The sequence below is a fragment of the Octodon degus genome, unplaced genomic scaffold, assembly GCF_000260255.1.
Source record: "Octodon degus isolate 3935 unplaced genomic scaffold, OctDeg1.0 scaffold00038, whole genome shotgun sequence".
In the NCBI taxonomy this organism is placed as follows: domain Eukaryota; kingdom Metazoa; phylum Chordata; class Mammalia; order Rodentia; family Octodontidae; genus Octodon; species Octodon degus.
In genome coordinates, this window is record NW_004524614.1 from 10,571,316 (window position 1) to 10,596,038 (window position 24,723).

The 24,723-nt window shown below is 34.6% G+C and overlaps 1 protein-coding gene across 6 annotated transcripts in view; it reads left to right on the forward strand.

Moving 5' to 3' along the window:
* Positions 1-24,723, forward strand: part of Pds5b (PDS5 cohesin associated factor B) — a 263,841-nt gene that overhangs the window by 108,358 nt on the left and 130,760 nt on the right. For all 6 annotated transcript variants that reach the window (XM_004631069.2, XM_023715069.1, XM_023715073.1 and 3 more), the window contains exons 3-10: positions 1,228-1,431; positions 2,751-2,837; positions 2,951-3,048; positions 3,967-4,093; positions 9,024-9,104; positions 11,848-11,988; positions 15,521-15,636; positions 20,771-20,865. In XM_004631069.2, coding sequence (XP_004631126.1) covers positions 1,228-1,431; positions 2,751-2,837; positions 2,951-3,048; positions 3,967-4,093; positions 9,024-9,104; positions 11,848-11,988; positions 15,521-15,636; positions 20,771-20,865 — 949 coding nt within the window. The remainder of the gene's footprint in view (positions 1-1,227; positions 1,432-2,750; positions 2,838-2,950; positions 3,049-3,966; positions 4,094-9,023; positions 9,105-11,847; positions 11,989-15,520; positions 15,637-20,770; positions 20,866-24,723) is intronic.

A 24,723-nucleotide genomic window follows, 5' to 3' on the forward strand; every position in this document is an offset into this window, starting at 1 on the left:
GCAGTATAAAAGTGCAAACCACAGGTATGGATACTTGGTGGCAAGACCTGTGTTGCTTAGCATTTGTAGCACCACCTAGTGGATGCTTGATGCTCACCCTTCCATTGGAATTGCAATGAAATGCCAGTTCTTACTAGGTTATGCAGTTTTGTTAAAGTAAAAATAGTACAGTTAGGTTGTCAATGTTAGAGAAAGCTCTTTACAGAATTTAAACTATACAATCCTTCACCATTTTTGTATTTTCTGTGTATTTTCAAAAAAGGATCTATTTCTTGTAGGTTGCTTAACACACATTCTTTGAATTAATGAAATACTCATGCCATATTCTCTTTTACTATAGCACAATAAATTATAGTAGTCATTTCTTGGTAACTTTTCAGGGCTAACGGAATGGTGAATATATAAAACCAAGTCAGGAATAGTTTAGTGGCTTAGATGGAAAACTAAATTGTCATACTGGATTTTTTCTCCTAGTGTTACATTATTTTTTCTAATGAAGGGATTAGAAATATTATAAAAAGGATGTTATTTTTAAGGACATACTTTTAGTCCAATTATACAAGTGAGACTGGTTGTTTCAACAAGTATTAGAATTCTTCCAATGACCGTTGCATAAGGTTAACTTAAAACTTTAAAAATCTTATAGCAATATGTTGGTTAAATGAAAAATATTTTACTTATTCTTTTAAGGAAAAGTTGATTAGTGTTTAAAAAAGGATTATTCTGGTTTTATTTTACTTTTTTAAAAAACACATTTATTTGGTACAGGGTCTTGCTACACAGCTCGGGAAAGTTGATAATATCCTTTGAAAAGGATTATTCTGGTTTTAATTTTTTTAAAGTTTTTAAAAACCCATTTGTTTATTTGGTACAGGGTCTCACTATGCAGCTTGGACTTGTAGTGATCTTCCTGTCTCCACCTCCCCAGGGCTGGGAGTATAGGCCTGCACCACCACTCCCAGTTTCAGTGGCTGGCACAGAATGGCTGGCATGACATGCAGTACCAGGGATTGAACCCAGGTCCTTGTGTTTGCCAGGCAGGCACTTAGACTCCCAAGCTGTCTCCGCAGCCTGTTTTGGTTTTAGAAGGATCTTGTTTTCTCACACTTGCTGTAGAAATGAAAATACATTTATTTGGAGTTAATCTTTACAGTAAATATGGCCTTTAGATTTCTGAATTTTTACATGGAATATCTCATCTTTTTTTTTTTTTTTTTTAATATATAGATGGTTGTCAAAACTTTCATGGACATGGACCAGGACTCTGAAGAAGAAAAGGAACTTTATCTAAACCTAGCTTTACATCTTGCTTCAGATTTTTTCCTCAAGCATCCAGATAAAGATGTTCGTTTACTAGTAGCATGCTGCCTTGCTGATATTTTCAGGATTTATGCTCCTGAAGCTCCTTACACATCACCTGATAAACTAAAGGTAAGCACTGTTTTAAAGGACTGCCAAGATTATACTTTGACATGGAGAATTAAAATATTTACCTTTTTAGGGCTTTTTGTATGTGCTAGTTAACTGCTGTGTCACTGGCCTACCTCACTCATTTTATTTTATCTTTATTTTATTATAGGCTTTATTAAGTTGTCCAAGTTACTCTTGAACTTGAGCTCTTTCTGCCTCAGTATCCTGAGTAGCCACGATTATGGCTATGGGGCACCATGCTTAGCTCATTCAATAAATTTATTTTGGAATTTTAAGTTTCTGAACATGTTCTTGCCAACTTGAGATTCAAGTAGTATGTGCATGACTGTCCTGTCAGGTGGCTTGTACTGTACTACTGGTATTGCAAATGAATCAGTTTTATCAGTTAAATGATCTGTTTATTGGTCCTTTTACTTATAAAATTAATAAAAAGCCACTGGATACAATAGTCATGCATGTGCCAATGTTGAAGCCACCAGGGAGACATAGGAATTACATGCCAGTTGTAAACATTCTAAACTGCCTTTGCTGCATAATTATCATGTATTTTGCTGTTTGAGCAAATTGGATCAGCTCTAAGTTATTGTAACATTTTTTGTTCTGACTATAGTATAAATTTTACTTCACTTAATTTTTAGGCCTATTTATTTAACTTGCTATAAGATATTTCCGTACTTTAAGATCATGTAAATATGTTATCTTAAGGATAGTAAGATAGCAGTGGTGGTGAACGTGTAACACATGTAGCGCAGTGGGCATGCAGAGCCCTCTGTTGGTATATGAGCTATGTGTTGCTCAAACGTTGCCCCAGGAGCTGAGCATAGACTGTTGAGGTTTAATTGCAGTGTTGGCATTTCATGATAAATAAGTGAGTTAGGCTGGGGAGATAGCTTGGCAGTCTAAGCAAGCGCAAGGTCATGAGTTTAATCCCCAGTACTGCATGCTGTGCCAGCTCTAGCACCCTAGGTGTACTGTGTGGGCCCCAAAACCTGGCATAGTGGCTCAAACTTGTAATCCTTGCACTGGGGAGACTGAGATAGAAGGATCTCTTATGAGTCCAAATAGTGTAGTGAGATTCTGTATTCAAAAAAAAAAAAAATTAAATGGGCTTTTAAAAAAAATTGAGTTTTGGTTTGCAATTTGGGCATTCAGTCTCTAAAAAATTTGCTATTACTGCTATATAGTGTTTTTCATATAAAGCTGTACTTTAAGAAATATATCTAGTTCTTTTCTTGATTTTCTACAATGTAATAGTTTTTTAATGTGGATTTTCATTTATCAATCATAATTTGAATAATACTTTTGTCTTTTTCTTTAAGGATATCTTTATGTTTATAACAAGGCAGTTAAAGGGATTAGAGGATACAAAGAGTCCACAATTCAATAGGTATTTTTATTTACTTGAGGTAAGCTGTGTATTTTATCTTAATGTGACATGTTAAAAATTTTTTTGTGCTTGCATATTTTTCATTGAAAATACTTACATTTTGTCTTTTGTCTGTCCCCTGTTTAATTTTAGAACATTGCTTGGGTCAAGTCATATAACATATGCTTTGAGCTAGAAGACAGCAATGAAATTTTTACCCAACTATACAGAACATTATTTTCAGTTATAAAGTAAGTTTCAGTATAAAGCGTTAAAATATGTAAAGGTAAAGGATTTTTAACTTACAAGTGAATTCACATAAACTGGGTTTGTTATAAATACTAGAAGGCTAAGAGTTACATAACTTATTTTATTTGCATACATGGTTTCAAAATGAAGTTAATTTTGTATTGTGGAGGGTTTGACTATTGTTTGTAGAATGGTTGAATAGATCAGTTTTTTTTTTTTTTTTTTTAATGTGTTTGGTACAAGGTCTCACTGTGCCCCTCAGACTCATAGTGTTCCTCCTGTTTTCAGCCTCCCCAGTGCTGGGATTACAGGCATGTGCCACCACACTGGGACTCAGTCACCAGCTCAGCTTGCCTGGGACTGGCGCCGGCACGTGGTATCAGGGATTGAACCCTGACCCCTGTGATTGCCTAAGCAGGCACTGAGTCCTCTGAAGTATTTCGTTGGCCCTTAGATCAATTTAAAAATTATATTATTTGTCCTTTATTTAAATTATATATTGACCCCTTAAATGCATGTGGTTATTTTGAACTTTATTTAAAATTATGTACTAAAATTTTAGAATAATTTGGCTTTCTAATCAGAATTGAGGATTTAATCACTTTGGTTTTGAGATTGATTGAAATTTCAATAAAGTAATCCAAGTTGTATAGTTTGAAAGATATTTTGGATATTATAAGATTTAGAGGGGCTGAGGAGATGGCTCAGTGGAGTACGTGCTTCCCTCGCAAGAACCGTAGTTCAATCCCCGGTTTTGAAAAAAAAAAAATTTGGAGAATAGAGGCATGCTTTAAATGAGTATATAGAACTTCATTATTTTAGTGTCATTTTTGTAAAGTGTATTGTTTTTTATTATCATTTTATGACTCAGGCCTATGTATTTCTGTGATACTTTAAATTAAATGTGTTTTGAATTTCAGCAATGGCCACAATCAGAAAGTTCATATGCATATGGTTGACCTTATGAGCTCTATTATTTGTGAAGGGGATACAGTATCTCAGGAGCTTTTGGATACAGTTTTAGTTAATCTGGTGCCTGCCCATAAGGTGAGTAGTAATATGTACTAAATGTTTCTAAATATTATGAATATGTCTAAATTTGTATTTACATTCTAAATATAATTTGTGCTACTTTAGCTTTAATCTTACTAGTGTGTTGAGTAATAGTAACACTGTTTAAAGTATAAGAAGTGTTCAGTTATTAGTTACTCATTAAATGGGAAGAAATGACTCCTGCAACAAAATATCTGAATATTACATTTTTTTATTTGTGGTGTATTTCAGAAGATGAGTTGAAAAAGAGCTATTTACATGCAATTACATGATTTTATATCTTAGAAAATGGAATCAGGGTCTTAGCTATAAGACAGTGATAGTAGCATAGTGAGTGAAGTTAAGAGAAGTTTTTACTAATTGTGAGACAAAGTATATATTGATGAGTGGTTTTTTTGCCTAAGTATCATTAGTAAAGATGGATGCTTTTACATTTCTTTTTTTCTCTTGGTGTTTTGATTTTTGAAAATGATGGATTGTCCTGTAAGCAGTTAAAAATAATGGTTCTGTCATTTAGAACGGGTTTAGACTCTGGAAAAGTACACAGAAATCACTAATATAAACATCTGTTTGAATTTAAGATCTTTCTGCCAAAATATAATCTTAGTCTACAGTTACATAGCATTAATATGAATATTTAAATAAAAATGACTTCATAATCTAAAGTTTCAAAATTTAATTATACCAGTGCTGAAAAGTAGGTAGACACTACAAATTAAACTTTAAAAGTTCAATTTAATGTATTTATTAAGTCAGTGTTGCTGGTATGTTGTAGGCTCTGAGCTGATACCATCTTTCTATTCCTTTGCTCTCTGATGTCATTCCCACTGGTGTTTAAATGTGTGTGGCTGATTTTATCATAACTCTACCCAGTCCAGCCTTGTCTGTGACTTTGGTGACCACAAGAGAGAAGTGGGCAGGGAGAGAAGGCCTTCCTCAGCATCATTCAGCCACCTCTATCATCTTGGTGCCTACATGTAATTAGAATACCTGTTATGTTTTTAATTAGAAGAACTGTAAAAACCAGTTAGGGGCACAGCATCCAGCTTCTTTGGGGGAAATGACCAGGGGTATCAGGCCCAATGCCTCGGCCTCTGTGCCTAAATGCTCAGGTGAGGGGCTGGTCTAGGATCATGAATTCAAATGTAGAGTAACTGTAGAGGAGGATTGGGCTTCTAACAGGAGATGTAGACCATTCCAATGGGCCACCTGATCATATTCCCAGCCCTGCCATCTGGGGATTATGGTCATGCTAACATCTCTAATAGAAAGCCCTTACAGATGCAGATCATGGATTCAGATTGGGTTTTTGGATTCAGCAGTAGACTACCAGAGATGTTTCAAGTGTTATACGTCCAGTCCACTGTCAAGAAAAAGACTTCGTGGGGTAGGGGATAGGCTTTATTTTCTGGCCTGAATGTAGAACCTCAAGGGTAGAGCATTTATTTGCCTGCTGTGTGGGGGGCACTGGATTTTATCCCTAATGCTGATAAAATAATATAGTAGTGCATACTAACAGGCACTTCCTGAGTGTACATTTTTTGTTGTTGTATAGAGATACTTCTACAAACTAGTATTCTAAGACCTAACTCCAAGAGTACAATAATTAGAATAGTCTCACTAACTAGTATTTGTAATTCTGTCCTCTGCTTAGTAAGTTTAGTTTGGACTGGAACTTTCTGAGGTGAAAAAGTTCTATAGCCCTGGCATAGTTTTAGCTCTTAGTAGTTTAGTGAATGTTTATGGTCTGAATAAACATTCTAATAAAAGTTTTAAGAAAATAGTAAGTTTATTTAAATGGATTAAAAATAAACTGCTGATGTGTGTTAATCATAAAAAATTCCACTAGACATATGAAAGGAGAAGGTAGAGGCAATCTTAGTAGAAATGAAAAATGGTCATTAAAAGTACAATCATCTTTTTTTTTTTTTTTTTTTTTTTTTTTTGTGGAACCGGGGATTGAACTCAGGCCCTTGTGCTTGCCAGGCAAGTACTTATCTACTGAACTATTTCCTGACCCCAAGTGTACAATCTTTTTTTTTTTTTTTTAATTTTTAATTTTTTATTTTTCCCAAGTGTACAATCTTGATTAGATTATATATGGAAATATTTTGAGATCTGTGACATGAATCTGAGGCAATTATGACAGATATCAACAATGATAAAGAAACGTGAACACTAAGGCCTAGTTCATTTAGTGGTAGAGGTGATATTCAATAAAAACTAGTTTAAAGTTCTCCAGAACTAATGGAAAGCTTGCCTTTATGGCTTAGAAAGAAAGAAAAAGTGTCATGAACAGAATAAAGCCTAAATCCCTGTCCAGGCACATTCTGGAAAAAATGAGGAGCGTCAGAACAGGAATAATACATGAAGCATGCAGAATGAAAAAGTACAGCCTTTAAAAAGAAATAAAGGATGAACTGATGATTCTCCACTGAGTGGATAGATGCCAGATAATAGTGGAAATAACATTCTCAACATGGTAAGAAAAAATAATCATTAACCTATGGTTCTATATCTAGTTTGTTAAATGAGAGCATCGCATAATCACAGATCCTTCCCAAAAGAACTATGATATGAGTACTTTACAGTGAAGAAAATTGAATTTTAAATTGTTAACAAGTAATAATGAAAAAGAAGTGCTATTTATTTTTCCTCCCATTTTTTCATGTTGTGTATTTTGCACAGGGCCTCACTACGCAGCTTGGACTCATAGTGATTCTCCTGTTTTCAACCTCTCAGTGCTGGGATTATAGGCATGCACCACCATGCCTGGACTTGGTCTGGCTCATTGTACCCAGGGGCAATGCACCAGTGCGGCATGTGGTACTGGGGATCGAACCCAGGTCCCAGCGCTTGCCTAAGCAGGGAGAAGTGCTCTTAATAAGGACTAATACATAAAATAAAAACAGTAATGGTAATACTGATTAATTACGAAGTATTAGCAAATTGGCCCTAAACCACTAGGTGGAAATAGTATGTAGGATTTAGTGTTTAATGATCTTGTTGATGGTCTGGAATATTTGAATGTGTTGATTAGCGTTTTACTTTTTAATTAATTAATTTATTTTTTGAGACAAGGTGTCAGTCTCACTGTGTAGTCCAGGCTGGTCTTGAACTCACTATGTAGCCTAGGCTGGTCTCAATTTCACAGTAGTCCTCCTGTCTCAGCTCCTTAGTGCTGGGATTACAAGTGTATACCACCGTGGCTGGCAGCTTTGAACTTTAAATGAAGTATATCCCTCTTAAAATTGAAGGATTATAAGAAAAGTAAGTGATAGTGCATGCCTGTAATCCCAGCATTTGGGGGGCTGAAGCAGGAGGATCATTGAGATTTCAAGGCCAGCCTGAATTGTATAGCAAGACCCCATCTCAAAAAAACAAACAAAATGGGGGTAAGGTGGGGGGAGGAATGCAGTAAATATAATGGCCTAAATATACTATTTACATTTAATAAGACAAGTAATGAGATTGGTTTGATGATAATCCAGCTTTTTGTTAGTACTAATAGAGACAGCTAAAATACAGCCATGGAAAGTGGATATGAAAAGTCGGATAGTGTCTTGCTAGACAGATACAAATCAAAATAAAACTGAAGCCTGGGGATATATAGCTCAGTGGCACAAGTGCCTGCCTGGTAAGCGCAAGGTCCTGAGTTTGATTCCTGTTACCGCCCCCCCCCAAAAAAAAAGTACCTAAAATTATTTTATTTTATTTATTTATTTTTTTAACATTTATTTATTGCGTGTGTGTGTGTGTGCGTGCGCGCGCGTGTGGCCAGCTCAGCCCACCAGGGGGCAGGGCTGGCTGGCATGTGGTGCTGGGGGGTTGAACCGCGGTCCCTGTGCTTTGCCAAGCTTGTTCCAAGTAGGTGCTTTAGACCACTGAGCCATCTCTCCAGCCCCTAAAATTATTATTTTAGGTAGTAGTTTTTACTAGGTAAATGCTTTACTAATGAGAGGTTTAATTGTTAGGAATATTTTAAAATTGGTATCAAATGTGAAAATATATAAAGCATAAATTGGAAGAATTATGATCAAATTCATGGCAGACCCTTGTACCTCAACCTCCTGAGTGCTAGGGTTACATCATGTACCACAATGCCCAGTCTTTGTAGTAAAATATTGAATATCAGTTAGAAATGAAGTAATACAGTACATCAGATATCAAGGCAGGAAGGTCTAAAATATGTGAGTAAAGATTGTGAATTTAAGGTTATATACTCACTGATCCTGTCCTGGGATCTGCTTAGTTCCTAGTAGTGATTGCATTAGATTTTTGACCTATCATCAAAATCTCTGAGAAACACATTTTAGGATACTTTTTCTTTTTCTGATACTTCATGGTTTACTATGTATTGTGTTCCTTGTATTACTGAACTTACTTATGTACTAGAGTACGTATGATTTTCTGTAGCTGTCTAAAAAGGCCCTTGCCTCCCATTCTTTTACTTCTGGCTCCTTATTGCTACCCACAGTGGAACCCAGTTTATCCTCAAGATGTTTTGCTACTTCTGGATCTGGCTGGTATCAATGTGTATTTGTTCTCAACTGAACTGATTTGAGTTTAGGGTTGGATTTAGAATGACATCTCTTCTTATTCTATTTATTAAACATTTCTGTGTTTTGCATTTTGTTATGAACAACAATTTGAAGAGTGTAATTATTGTTGACCTGGAAGGGGTTATGTGAAATAGTGAGCTAGATTTTCTAAAGAAAAAAAGAGGCAGTGCTTTCTTTAATAGTTTCTCATTCACTTACTTAAGAGCAGCCTTTGAATACATATACTTTATGGAGGCAGAACTCAGTGGTGAGCATTGTTCCAAGCAAGTGTGAGGTCCTGGATTCAATTCCTAGCACTGCAAAAAAACCCAAACCAGGAGACATACACACACACATATGTAGACATTGTTTATGTTTTTCAGAATTTAAATAAACAAGCATATGATTTGGCGAAGGCTTTACTGAAGAGGACAGCTCAAGCTATTGAACCGTATATCACCAATGTAAGTCTTACAATTGCATGTAAGAATGGTTAAATCAATAAACAGAAGCAAAATTTCAGCAAGTAGTATATACTTTTAAAATGTGTTTTTAAACTATTAAGTAGTGTTTTCTTTTTCTTCTTTAAAATTATTCTTGGTTAATATGGAAATTTATATCATCTTGTTTGTTCATTTTGCTGCTTTCAAATTGCCTCCGACTTAAAACAGCTCTTATTTTGGTTAGGAAGACACTGATTGTAATGTTAGAGATAAACTAAAGTGTAAGTAGTTAAAACATGGAATGTGTCATAATTCAGAGAAGTTGCTTACAGCTTTTTGGAGATAAAATAGATTTGTCCAACAAGATGTTACGGATTAATAGTACAATAGATGATATAAACTAATAACAAAACTAATAGCAAGTAGAAATCGGAGGCAGGTATGACTGGCACTTACAATTTGGTGAAAGTTGCTTGCTATCACCACAGAGGAAATATATAAATTTACTTTTTTGAAAAAGAAGATTGTAATGGAATGAGCCCTTTGAGTATCACCTCACTTGTACTTAAAATTGGTCACATATTTATTTTAGAAGAAATTAATTTTATCCGTTTGATTATCTTGTAGAAGTTTATGCTATTGGTAGGCTTTATTTGTTCTTCACAGTTCTGTTGAGTTGTGCTCTCCAGGTGGTACTGTTCATATTGTATCTGAATGGCGCCTCCTGGATCACAAGTCTAGTGTATAATGTTTTCTTAGTGGTCCCTCAAGTTGTTTAGCAGACTTTTTTTTTTTTTTAACCTTTCACCTACCTCTAAACAAGTAAAGGATGTGAATCTTTAACAAAATGAGCCCTTTTTAAGTTACTTATTAATACTTCTGTAATCTATTGGAAGAGAATTTTTTTCTTGTAGAATACAGTAGTTTACAGTCAGGATGTGAACGATACCATGAAAAGATGTTACTTTGAAAAGTAACACGTTTTCTAAAATAGTTCCTTGATAAATTCTGGCTTTTATTTCTAGCGTATGATGATTTAGACAGGTAAAATTTTCTTTGTAAGGGAATGGTTTTGAAAAGTGAACTTTCAGAAACTGTAGAATCACATTTTATAATTTGTCCTATTGCAAAATTGACTGGGCACTCCAAATACTGGTTTTTACAAATTTTTGAATGTTGGATGTTGGTTGAATTGAGTTCCCTTTGTCTTTTCCTTGCTTGTGTGCCTCTGAATGTTGAAATCCATGAACCAGTAGAACACACTTGAAGTGGGCAATTCCTGTTGGTTTTTCTTTTAACCAATACTGTCAAACCAGATTTTTTTTTTTTAAGGGGAACACTTTATTTTGATAATTTTTTCTATTTGAGTGGAGTAATTATGGAAAAGTGAATAAAGTGATGATATTTGCTTGGACTTGGATGATTAGATTTATTATCCTTCTAATTTTGGGAGATGTGTGAAAGTATTTATAATGCAAGTTAAAGAAGGACCCAGGGAAACACTTTGGAGCAATTGCTGATAAGTCAGTGTATAAACATTTCCTTAGCACTTTACACCTGCTGTTCTTCTTCGTAGAATTTCTTGTTACATCCTTTATCAGAAGATGAGGGCTAGGGGCAGAGGACTTAGTAAAGTGATCCTAGCACTTGCTCAATTATATATTTGTAGTAACCTGTCCATTGTTTTCTTGTATCTCACTGTTTTCTTTTCCTGCTTTGAGGCTTGTCTTAAGAAGTCAGGATTACTTTCTCCTCCTTTAACTTCCTTATAAATCTAAACTGATTTTTAACTTTAAACCTATATAATTACATTCAAAATCACTTACTAGTGAACTGCCTTGTAGCAGTATAAAAATGGTAATGTTAGAAATAATTTCTCAGCTGAGCATGGTGGCACATTTCTGTTATCTCAGCTTTCAGGAAGCTCGGACAGGAGAATTCTCCTGAATTTGAAGCCAGGCTGGTCTACATAGTTATTTCAAGGCCAGCCTCAACTACATAGCAAAATCCTGTCTCAAGACATACTCTCCCCACTGGCCTGCAGGAAATGATTGTCAGCTCTTTTGGACTTACAGATGGGATAGCTATTGTTCATTTATTTTCCTTGCATAGAATTATCAAGAAGTAACAAGATGCTGAGATAATAGTAATCTCACTTTTTCTTGTACTTGTTTTTACTTTGTGTCTGGAGGACTTGTTGTTTTGATTTCCATGTGCAGGAGAACTAAGATGTTCCCAGCCCCAGAAAGGACAGAATGAATTGACTTTTTCTTTGCCTTTTGTTCTGTTGGAGCCCCAATCCCTTGGATAATGCCTACCCACATTATGAGCAGTCTTTCCCACTTTGTGCTGGAGTCAGTCTTCTGTGGAAATGTTGAAGACATACCCAGAAATAATTTTTTATCAGCTGTCCAACTAGTCAAATTAACATATAAAAAGTTATCAAAGGCAGAATATAATAAATATAATTGGGAATAAAATAGAGTTGGTAGGAACTTTACTGATATGTTAACTGATGAGCTAGTAGAGATGATCTCTTTCATGTGTACAAGATACATTCCATGATTTTAATGTTCGTATTTATATAGCATTTGCCCACTTAATAGAAAATATTTTGATAGTTTGACTTTGAATAAAATAATGAAGAATTTAATTGAATAATAAGTAAGACTTGAGAAAATCCATTTTAGCTATAGTTTTTCTACTAATGTTAAATGTTCTTTTTCTATGGTGTTTCTACTAATGTTTTCTCTTTTCTTAAAAGTTTTTTAATCAGGTTCTCATGCTTGGGAAAACATCTATCAGCGATTTGTCAGAGCATGTCTTTGACTTAATTTTGGAGCTCTACAATATCGATAGTCATTTGCTGCTCTCTGTTTTACCACAGCTTGAGTTCAAATTAAAGGTAACTATTGTAACAGTAATATGATTCTATTCATCAGAATAACAAATATAGGGGGCCGGGGAGATAGCTCAGTAAAATAAGCAGTTGCCTGGCAAGCATAGGGTCCTCAAACAACAAAACAAAACACTATCATCTGCTATTCACCCATATTTACAATAAAGTAAGTAACATATAGTAAGATAGCATTCTCACTTTCCTTAGTTATTTTCCTGAATTCTGCTGCAACTATAACCCATATAGGGAAAAGATTGAGCATATATATATAAGGAATGAAGTAAGGTCAAGAAAAACATGCAGGTCAATAATTTAGGTACAAATTTGTTTTCTTATTTATTTTAGCAGGCCCTAAGTTGTGAGTACCTCTAATTATCTGACTAGATTTCCATGGGCCAAGTCTTAGACATTATATATGAATCATGAACTTTGAGTACACAGATTTTAGTTTGCTACAAAGGGATGTCTCGTTAGGAATCTTTTAAAATGGTTCCTTAACAAATCTTGCTTAATTCAAACAAAATAGTTTTTTTCCACTCAGTTTTCTTAATTGGGCAGGGAAGTCATTGATAATGACAAAATTTTTCTTTTAAGGAATATTGCAAGTAAACTGAGCATTTATATGATACAAAGATATAGAAATGACTTTGTGTATAGCTGCTTTGAAATTAATTCTTGTAAACTGGCCAATTAACCACAGAATCATCTAATTTAAAAGATTACAGCTTCAAGAAAAAAGTGATATATTTTTCAGATTGCTTAGAATGATGGCATTTCACAGACATGGGGTTATCATTGCTTTTGTTTTGGTGAATATTTTAAAACCAAAAACATTTATGTGTGCATTTTATTTATGCACACAGAAAGTTAATCTCAGAATTGTAACTGAGGTTTTGGGGTACTATGGGTTCTTTTCTAGAGATCTTTCCAGGTTCTTGTTATATTGAACAAAGAATTGGGCAGGAAACATGTAAGAGGTAGCAAGGTTTTATGTTTATGAATGACAAGAAAAGAAATAGGCTCTGGAGAATGAATCGGGCAAATTAAAGGTAGAAAATAAAATATGGAGTGAGAATGGGCCACTGAAAAAGCTCACAGTGGTGGCTGCATTTTAGTTCTGATAGTAGTTTAGACTGAATGTACAGGTGAGGGAGTATATTACTGTTACTTAATCAGACTCCTGTGTCATGCCTGTATGTGTATACTCCAGTGCCTGACTTGATGCCTGATCGTAGACATGTATGAGCAAGATGATATTTTCCTCCATGTTAGCCAGTTGTAAATGTCAGAGGTATACATTGAACTTATATAGATGTATAGCTTACATAGGTAATAGTAACACTTCCCTCGATCTCTTGATTGGGCAATATCAATAGTTTAGTAGCTACTATCCACAAAGAGTGAAATGTTTTCTCATATTCATTACTTTCCAGCTATTATCTATCTATCTATCTATCTATCTATCTTTCTTTCTTTCTTTCTTTCTTTCTTTCTTTCTTTCTTTCTTTCTTTCTTTCTTAATATATTTAGTACAGGGTCTACAGGGTCTCACTACACAACTCCAACTCGTAGTGATCTTGTTTTCAGCCTCCCAAGTGGTGGGCATGCGCCACCATGCCTAGTTTTATGGTTTTTTTCTTAAATTGAAAATTTTTCTACTTTTCACAAAGGCATTGAAATCTCTTGGTAGGTGTCCCTGTTGCTTTGATGTTGAATTATGCTGTAAAATGCTTTCATTTGCAGAGCTAGGAAATATACTTGTCTTTCAAATCATTATATGAAAATTAAACTCAACTTATTAATCTTTGATGGATCCTAATATACTATATAGAAAAGTTCTTAAATGATTTCCATTAACATTTATTTCTAAAAGTTTTCTCTTTTAAAATCAAAATTAGGGGCTGACCAAATAGCTCAGTGGATTAAAGCACCCGAAAGCAGGCGCAGGGACCGGGAGTTTGATCCCTGGGCCTGCTGTGCTGGCCCTGTCCCTGGGCGTGCGGAGATGGCATTTGAGACTGGGCGTGGTGGTGCACAACTGTAATCCCGGCACTTGGGACACTGTAAACAGGCAGATCATTACAAGTCTGATCTAGTAGTGAGACCCTAAACACCCTGTAGACCTTTCTGTAAAATAAAAAAAAACCCTCAAAATTAAAAAATGTTTACATTAGTAGTATGAATATTCTAAATAACCATTAAATTATTCTTGGTTCAGTTTGGAGTATATTTTTAGTGTGTTTCTCAACTAAGTTGATTAATTGGTCTCCTGCCCCTTTTTAAATGTAGTTAGCATTTTGATGAGACAAAGTAGTGACACTAATAATTTGTTGATTTTTCTGATTTTTTTCTATTAAAAATATATACTTCAATGTTATGTGCATTTTCCTACGCACTATGAAAAATACATAATTAAATAAATTATCATCCCTGCTTTCAGACAACTAAATTTCTAGTATTGGAGGAAGAGGAAAAAAAATTTTAGAGGCCAGATATTATAAATGCCATAAAGACACAGCTGCATACAATTGAAGCAAAGGAAATAACATGCAGAAACATCAGAGGTAGGAAGGTGCTAGATCAATCTGTGGAACACAAAGAATTATAGTTGGAAGATAACTTGAAGTAAATTTAAATCGTTCTTTATTGCACACTAGAATCGTTACTTGTGAGCCTTATAGATTTCTAGGTGTTAAGCCAGTCCTGTTGAATCAAATTTTCTGAGAGTAAAGTCTAGGCATTTAGGTTGATGTGCTGCTTGTTTTGAAACCTTGGCAGTGATTCTCATATAAAACTGGGGCTGAGAATTACTAATTTAGAGAAGTAAAAAGATGAGTTAGGTCCTATTGTTGGGGCTTTTGAATGTAGGTTGAGGTATTGGCTAAAAAGAAAAAAAAATTGTATAGCACTTTGAACATTAGTGCTATTTGATGTAGACCTAACTGCTTCACTTTATGTTCAAGACTAGTCTTGTGACTTGCTCATTCATTTAACCATTGTGTCATTTGGTGGTGGTATCCACATCAACAATAAAATTGATATTTCATTCCCAGAGTGCCTACAATATAGTATATAAATTCTAAGTTTTGAATGTGCAGGGCCTCATTAGGCTGTTGCATTTCATTTAGTAATCTGTGAGACATTTCTGTTAAAAAACAATATAGTTATAAGGAGTTACTTAGAGTGTAGGCCTGACCACTACTGTTGTTACTAAAAACTAATTTTTCAAAGGCCCTTAGTAGGTTTTTGAATTTGACTCTGAATAGATGCAAACTTAATTGTAGGAGGACCCTCTAACATCTGATCAGACATTTAACCATACATGTATTTTTACATATAAAGTACTGCTTTAATGTAATTTGAAATGATTTTAACATTTGACATTTAATTTTGAGAAAATTATAGTGAGCATTTTAATGTATTTTTTTTCACTTGGAGGCGTGGAAGATAAGGGACGTCATGGATGGGCCATGTTCTCAGTATGAGTCATAGCTTTTAAACTGATGTTGTGTTTTTTTTTTTTTTTTTTTTTTTTTAGAGCAATGATAATGAAGAACGACTTCAAGTTGTTAAACTACTGGCAAAAATGTTTGGGGCAAAGGATTCAGAATTGGCTTCTCAAAACAAGCCACTGTGGCAGTGTTACTTGGGCAGGTATATGACTTTGCTTTCCTGGATAAAAGCAATATATGTTTACATATACTTGTAATTTTTAAAAATGCCATCCAAAGAACTTTTGCAGACTGTGGGCATCCTGTGGGATTCTAATAAATTCTGACCTTTAGCCACCAGCGTGAAAGCGTGGAACTTCTGCTGGTGCGTGTCAAAACTTGTAAGAACGTAGGTGGACTCTGAGTGGACTGCAGAAATCTGGGTGATTCCTAGGAGCTTCAAAAATGCCAAAACACTGGAGCAAAAGGCAATCTTCCACCCAGCATAAATCCAAGAGACAATAACACATACAAGAACTTGGAAATCACACACCTGAAATCTCTGAAATGATAGCAACTGAAGTAAAGAAACAAGTCCATCAGTTTATAGAAGAAATGAGATCAGAAATAATCTCTCAGGTGGAAAAATAAAGGACTACAATAGTGAAAGAATCACTCAGTACAACTAAAGAAGACATCTTAGATAGAAAATACAATACAATACAATACAATACAATACAATACAATACAATACAATACAATACAAAGAATAACTGAATCCAAGAGTTGGGTTTTTTTAAAGAATAAATAAAATTGATAAACTGCTAGCCAACCTAATCTAAAAAAGGAAACAACCCAGATTGATGCAATAATGAAAGAAAAGGATGAAATCACTACAGATGAAATTCAGAAGATCTTTAATACCTACTTCTAATATATTTATTCTCACAGGATGAAAAACAGGAAATGAACAGTTTTCTAGGTATATGTGAAATGCCAAAGCTGAGTTAAGTTATACAAACTCTGAATAACCCAATAATGAGAAATGAAATTGAGAATAAAGAAATCTACCAAAAATGAAAAGCCCAGGACCCAGTGGATTCACAGCACAATTCAACCAGAAATTTGGAGACCATTAATGCCAACTTTTCTCAAACTCTTCAGTGAAATTGAAAGGAAAGCAGTTGTTGCAAATTCATATAGGCCAATCTCTAATAAATATAGAGGGGCCGGGGAGACGGCTCAGTGGAATAAGTGCTTCCCTGGCAAGCGCAAGGACCTGAGTTCAATCCTTGGTTCCGCCAAAAAAAAAGATCCTGGTCTAATAAATATAGATATGAAAATCCTGAATAAAATGCTAGCAAACAATGCAGCAAATCATCAAGAACATTATGCATCATGACCAAGTTGGACTCATGCTAGGAATGCAGGGATGATTAAACACACACAAATCCATAAATGTAATATACCCAATAGAACCAGGAATGAAAACTACATGATCATCTCAGTAGATGCAGAAAAAGCTTTTGACAGAGTCCAACACTCGTTCATGATGAAAATTGGAGTAGATGGTATACATGTCAACCTGATATAAGCCATCTATAGGAAACCAACAGCCAACATCATACTAAATGGGAAAAAACTAAAGGCCTTTACTTTAAAATCAGGAACAAGACAAGGATGTCCACTGACTCCACTCCTATTCAATATAGTTCTGGAAATATTAGCCAGAGCAATTAGATAAGGGAGAGAAAAAGAAGTAAGGATTGGAAAAGAAGAGGTGAAATTATTATTGTTGGCAGATGAGATAGAAATAATACTCTTTTACATAGAGTACCCCAAGATCTCCAGTAAGAGTCTTGTAGATTTGATCACCAAATTCAGCAATGTAGCAGGATACAAAGTGAATACCCAAAAATGAGTAGCATTTTTTGTACACAAAGAATGAACACACTGAGAAATTAGGGAAATCATGCCTTTTACAATAACATCCAAAAAAATTAAATATTTATTAATCTCACAAAGGACATAAAAGACTTGCACAGTGAAAATTATGGTACTCTGAGAAAGAGATTGAAATGGATTTGAGAAAATGGAAAAATATTCCACGCTCCAGGATAGGAAAAACCAACATTGTGAAAATGGCCATACTCCCAAGATTGTTATACAAATTCAGTGCAATCCTGATTAAAATACCATTTGTGTACCTCAGAGAGCTAGAGAAAACTTTCCTCAAATTCATTTGGAACCACAAGGGATCCAGAATATCAAAAACAATCCTGGGAAACAAAGGAAAGTCAGGAGGTATCACAGTTTCTGACCTGAAATTTATAGTATAGAGCTATTGTAATAAAATCAGCATGGTACTGGCATAGAGACAGACCTGAGGATGAATGGAACAAATTAGAAGATGCAGACAGTACTCTGTGTAAACACACTCAGCTACCTTATTTTTGATAAAGGGGCCAAAAAGGCTCACTGAAGAAAGATAGTTTCTTTAATAAATGGTACTGGAAAAACTGGGGTTTCCACATGCTGAAGGCTAAAACTAGATTCATGCTTTTTACCATATACAAAGCTACAATCAAAATGGATCAGAGGTATAACTATTAAAGTAGGAACACTAAATCTTATGGAGGAAAATGTAGGTAGAAATCTTAAAGACAGGGGTAGAGAGTCTATGAACAAAAACCAAACTGCATAGGAAATCAAAGAATCAATAGCTAACACCTAGTTTGTTGTTCTTTGAGACATGGTCTCTATGTAGTTCATCCTTGTCTTGACATCATTATGTATCCTAGGCTGGCCTTGAACTCATGGTGATCCTGAACCTCAGTCACCTTTGTGATGGGACTAAAGGTGTACCTGGCAAACAGTATACTTTTAATGTATGGTGATGTATCATGTAATGAAGGGAATACATTCTGAGAAATACATTCTCACTTGATTTTGTTTTGAGAAGTGATATCATAGTGTGAATTTATACAAATTAACGTAGCTACAATATTACTGGACAATAGTTTTTAGCTCCATTTTGATCCTTTAAAAATTATTTATTGGTATCCAGAATCAAATCCATGACCTCACACTTGCCAGGTAGGCACTGTGCTGTTGAGGTATATTCCTGGCCCTCCATTTTAATCTTAAGGGGATAAAATTGCATATGTGACCTGACATTAATGGAAATGTTATTATGCTATATGGTTGTGTAAACATCTAGTGTATTTGAAAATTAGGACTTGAATTATCCAACCTTTATGTTTTCAGGGGAGGAAAATCCTAATGTAAACATATGTCACCATTCTATTACATTAAATTCTTTCAATATTAATGACATCAACTCATACAGTATTAAATATTAACCCAATTTTATTCTCTGGGTATAGTTTCTTAGAGGCTTGCCTTGCATGCACAAAGCCCTGGGTTTCATTTCTGGCAGCACCCTCCCCCCACTAAATTAACAGCTATACATTTTAGAAGACCTTTTATTATATTTATGATTATAAGTTACCTGTTTAGTTGTAAAATGGTGAACTGTAGGGCTGGGGATATAGGTCAGTGGCTTAAGTGTTTGCCTGACAGCACAAGGTCTGGAGTTTGATCCCTGGTACTGTCGGGGAAATAAAAAAGGTAAAGTATAATAGGATTTTGAACTTGAGTTAAAAACAGGAAATTGTACAGACCCATAGCCTGGACTTGTAACATTTTTTGGTAATGAGGGTACTGTATTTCATAGAACAAATTCTTTCTAGTAAACTTTTTTGAGCTGGGTGTGGTGAGGTACACCTATAATCCCAGCTACTCAGGAGATTACAGCAGGAAGATTGCAAGTTTAAAATCCTTCTGGGAAACTTACACTATTTGATCACTTACCTAGTATGTGACATGTTCAAGCTTCAGTACCAAAAAAGAAAAAAAACTTTTGAATTATTTGGTGCTGATTTTGAAGGCATTTTTTTTTTTTTTAAAATGCCTTTTAGTACAGGGTCTACAGGGTCTTACTACACAGATCGGACTTGTCGTGATTCTCTTATTTTCAGCCTCCCAAGTGTCACCACGCCCAATCTCAGTCACCATCTCATCTGGCCTTGTGGACCAGGCTGGTGGGCAGCTTGTGATGTCCTGCATTGAACCCTGGTCCCTGCACCCGCCTAAGCAGGCACTTTAATCTGCTGAGCTATCTGGCCAGCCCTAAAGGCAATGTTTTTTTTTTTTTTTAATTTAATTTAAACTTAATTTTTTTTTGAGAAATGTTTTTTACATTTATGTAAATACTAATTTTTTTCTGTGATGTTGGGTTATAAGATTTGGGAGTCTTGATTTTACAGAATTAAGATATGAAGATAATGAAGAATACTGGTTTCACTTTAATGTTGATTTCTAAATTAAAAAAAAAATCACTATTTAAATTCCATGCTGAATTGATGTATATGGTCTTTGAGGTTCAATGGCATGGTTGAGGAATGACTAGACATCATACTTCATGATGGAGGAACACAGCATCAGTAAACAGATCTTGTTAAAAATTGAATTTCAATATGATCAGTTCTCCAGATTTAAGTACTAATAGCTAAGATTTAGGAATAAGAGGAGTCAGTTCATCATCATCAAATGATCCAGTTAGCAAAGTGTAAACTGTGTGTTTGTGTGTATGCAAATCTCCATCTCCTTGTTCCAAGAAATGTAGAGTAATAAAGAGAGTCAAAAGTATAAGATGAAAAGAAGCTGGGGAGATGGCTCAGTGGAATAAGCGCTTCCTTGGCAACCGCAAGGGCCTGAGTTCAATCCCCGGTTCCACAAAAAAAGTATAAGATGAAAAGAAACTTGAATGGCATATTAATCAGTGATTTTTAATTTTCTTAGATCTATAAATATATGTAAAAATTGGCTTTTCTGTAAGTAGAAGTGTTACAATTATGTGATTAACTGAATAGGGGTAAATTTGGGGTATAATTTGGGTAGAATCATGTGAGATATAAAGTAACATAGGGTTTACTGTGAAATTTGCCATACATTTGTGAATGTCCTATATTTAAATACTTTGAAGAAAAGTTTTCTTTCAGAGATGCTGTGGGATTTATATAATTTTTTCTGAACTATGTATACACATACATAAACTTCCATAAGCAGATGTATTTGAAAGTGTATTTGTAGGAAACATTTTCTTATTGTGATTGTTACATTTGAGCCAGATGTGTATATTTTAAGCAGGCTCTATGAATCATTTAGTTCTCACAGGAAATAGCCCTGTTTTTTACTTTTTCATACACTTTTTTAAAATGAAAAAAATGTAAATTGAGTATAGATTGAACAGTCTTTTATTTTAAAGATCATTTTGTACCTTTATATTTTATCAGGTTTAATGATATCCATGTGCCAATTCGCCTGGAATGTGTGAAATTTGCTAGCCATTGTCTTATGAATCATCCTGATTTAGCAAAGGATTTAACAGGTATTGTATACATACAACAGTAACTATGCCGAGATGTTCTTCAGTGAAAAAAAGAAAATAATGAATTTTATGGGAGAAAATCATTTTGTTGTGATAGATGAAGTCTTATTTTGATATGTCACAATGAAAACTGATGTGTGATGGTAGAATTTTATAGCATATGTCACAGGCTAGAAGTGTTTATAAAAAGACAGGGTCTTCATGAATAATGTCTTTTCTGGTTCAGTATGAATTTTAAGATTGTCTTCTCTAATTCTGTGAGAAAATGCTATTGATGTTTTGATTGGGATTGTATTAAATCTCTACACCAGTTTTAAAGTAGGCTTCCCTTCTCTCTCCTTTCGCTCCTCTCTCTTCCTCTCCCCTCCCTTTCCATTTCTCTCCCTCTTCTTCCTTCCCTTCCCCTACCCAGCCAGCCTTTCTGTTTTCTGATGTCCTTTTTGATCTCTTTTTTCAGAGAACTATAGTTTTTTTCATAGAGGTCTTTTACTTTCTTGATGAGGTTAATTACTAAGTATTTTCATTTTTGATACTATTGGAAATGTTACTGTTTTCATAATACCTGATGAGTTCATTATTGCTGTACAGGAATGCTGTTGATTTTAGTATCTGGTTACACTGCTGAATTTGGTTATTCAAGAAATTCTTTTGGTCGAATTTTTTGAGTTCTATATAAAGAATGGTGTTACCTGCAAAAAAATTATTTTCCTTCTTCCTTTCCTATATGTATTACTTTTATTTCTTTCTATTGTCTGATTCTTTGGTTGGTGTTTCAAGTACTATAGTAGTCCCTCACTATTTCGCAGTTTGACTTTTGGGGATTCACTGCTTCATGGGTTTTCAGAAAATACCAATCAAAATTATTTATCATGGAATTTTTGCTATATTGCGAGATTTTGTAGTACCATACAGTATATGTATCTTGTTAAAATTATGTAAGTTTATGAGTTTAGAAAATGGTTTAGAACAAGGGCTGGGGTGATAGCTCAGCAGTTTAAGTGCCTGCCTGGCAAGCGCAAGAACCTGGGTTCCATCCCTAGTATCACATGCCATGCTGGTTTGTGCCAAGCTGGCTACTGAAACTGGGCATGGTGGTGTGTGCTTGCAATCCCAGTGCTGGTTAGGCTGAGATGGGAGGATCACTATGAGTCTGAGCTGCGTAGAGTGACCCTGCAGCAAATAAATATTCTGTTTTTTAAAAGAACATTATGTTTTTAAAAGTGCAGTAAAGGTTTATAAGAGCATGGGAAGGGTTTATAAAGCTTTAAAATAAATATAATGTCACTACTTTGCTGCTTTTCACTTATTGTGGGGGTGTCTGGAGCATAACCGCTGTGGTGAGGGACCACTGTACATTGAATAGGAATGGTGATAGTGCACCTCTGTCTTGTTCTTGATCTTTAGAGGAAAACCATTCAGCTTTTCCACATTTTATATGATGTGAGGTATTGATCTGTCCTAAATGGATTTTATTAGGCTGGAGTTGAACTCAGTAAGCAGCCTAGGCTGGCTTTGAGCACACAGGATCCTCCTGCCTGTGTCTCCCAAGTATTAGGATTATAGGCATGGGCCACCATGTCTGGCTAATGTGTGTTCTTTTGTAGTAGAGAAGAACAATTCTGTAGCTATCTTAAGTCTGTTTGTTTTATGGTCTAGTTTAGCTTTGCTATTTCTTTTGTTTAGTTTAATTTTTTTTGGAAGTGAGGCATTAATATTGTCTGCTATGATTGGGTTGATGTTTATTTGATCTTTATTGTCTAGCATTGTTTGTTTTTTTGAAGTTGTGTGAATATATATTCTGTTTGTAATTGTTAACTCTTACTGTTAAACTCCTCCCTTAACCTAATATGTAGTAACCTTCTTTGCCTCTTTTGATGAGTTTTAGCTTGAATTTTACTTTGTAAATAAAATTGCTACCCATGCTAGTTTTAGAGAAGTACTTGTTCATATAGTATTTTTCATTCTTTGATTTTTTTAGTCAATGAAATTTTATTTTAGGAATTAGAATATGACAGCTGGATGGATTTCACTTTTTTGATCTGATTTGCCATTCACTGTCTTAGTGTTTTGAGACCATTTACATTGAGAGTTATTATTGAAAGGTGTTGACTTAATCCTATCTATGTTTTTTTTTGTTGTTGGCTCCTTTATTTTTCCTTTCTTGTTTAATTATCTCCTTTGCTGGATGTATTAATTCCATCTGATTTTTTTTTTTTTTTTTTTTTTTTTTTTTGCTTGTCTCTGTCAAGGATGTTTTTGGAGGGAGTGCTGGTTTGGTGTTCTTCAATCTGTTAAGGTATTTTTTGTTGTGGAATATCTGTTTCTTCACCCATTTTGAAATGTTTCAGAGTTCAAATTTGTTTTTGTTTAGGACTTGGAACACTGAAAGCTCTCTAGGCCTTGAAAATTTGTGTTGAAAAAGCTGCTACAATTCTAATTGATTTACCTTTATAATTGACGTTTTGCTTTGATAAGTTTTAAAATTCTTTTTGTTGGATGTCTGAGATTTTGACTATGATGAGTTGCTGGGAACTTCTCTTTTTAATCATAGTTATTTGGCATTTAGTATCCCTTGCCTACCCATTTTTGAGATCTTTTCCTATATTTGGAAAGTTTTCTGCTGTGATTTTTTTTTTTTTTTGCTATGATTTCTGTAAATAGTTTTTCATTTCATATGTTGTCCTCTAATTTCTAACTCCACTTTGCCTTAGGCTAGTCTTAGCATCATCTACTAAATATTGGATGATTTTTTTTCTCTTTAAGGATTCTCAGTATAAATTATTGTATATTGCATTTTGTCTACAATTTCTGAAACCCTATCTTCACTTTGGTTGCTTTTGCTGTTTATGAGACAGAGTACTGTCTCAGGTATTTCAATTTGACACCTTTTCATTGAGTCTATTTCTTTGGTAGATTTGTCATTCACATTTTCAATTCCTTTGCACTTCACTTGTTTCCCCCATAAGCACCTAGGTCAGTTTGTATGATAGTTCTACTCTTTTGATGTATCCTCTCTGCTCTTTGAACTTTTTCTTTAATATTACATTTTAAACTGTTGGGCCACCCCCTATTTGCTTTTGTCTCCATTAGTTCTCCTTAAGTATGCTTTGGGAGAGTTGGGAGTCTTTGGTCACATTATGTTACTTTGTTTTTTCTATACTCTTTGTTTTGTCTGTGTGTGTTGGTTTTGGGGGTAAATAGAGGCAATAGAATTTGCTGTTGATATAACATCTTTTTAATCTTTTTACAGGATCTTTTAAATTATTGTCTGTTTGTAAAGGTTTGTGTGTGTGTGTGTGTGTGTGTGTGTGTTTTCTTTTTTTTTTTTTTTTTTTTTTTACTGTTTCAACCTATTCAGTTTAATTGGGCTGGACCCTTTCACTGAGGGAATTTCATTCTTGTGGTTCATTCTTATGTTACTTCTTAATGGTAACAGTTGTTAACCATTAACCCATGCTGTCCTTGAACTTTTTATTCTGCTGTGTCACATAAGCTACAGAGGATTTACACAAAGTAGCATAGAGGCAGTGCTGGGAATTTCTTACTAGTGTTTATATCTTTGCCAGGTCCCTTAGAGATGGGCTGTTGCTTTTTCATTGGTACTACAAATAAATGCTTTATTCCTGTTTATTTCATTTTGTAGAAGTTTCTGCCTTCTTCATCTGAAATGTGGTAGTATACGTTTGGTTTTCCTTGCTTGAGAGAGTAACACTGAACAGTAAGAATGAAATTTTTGTTTGGGACAGTAAAGTGGGTTAGTTTCTATCAGAGCTTTAATTGCAATATTTTAAGCCTCTCTCAACCTTGCACTTTTTTTTTAATACTATGGATTGATTTCTTTTCTTTTTTTTTTTTTTT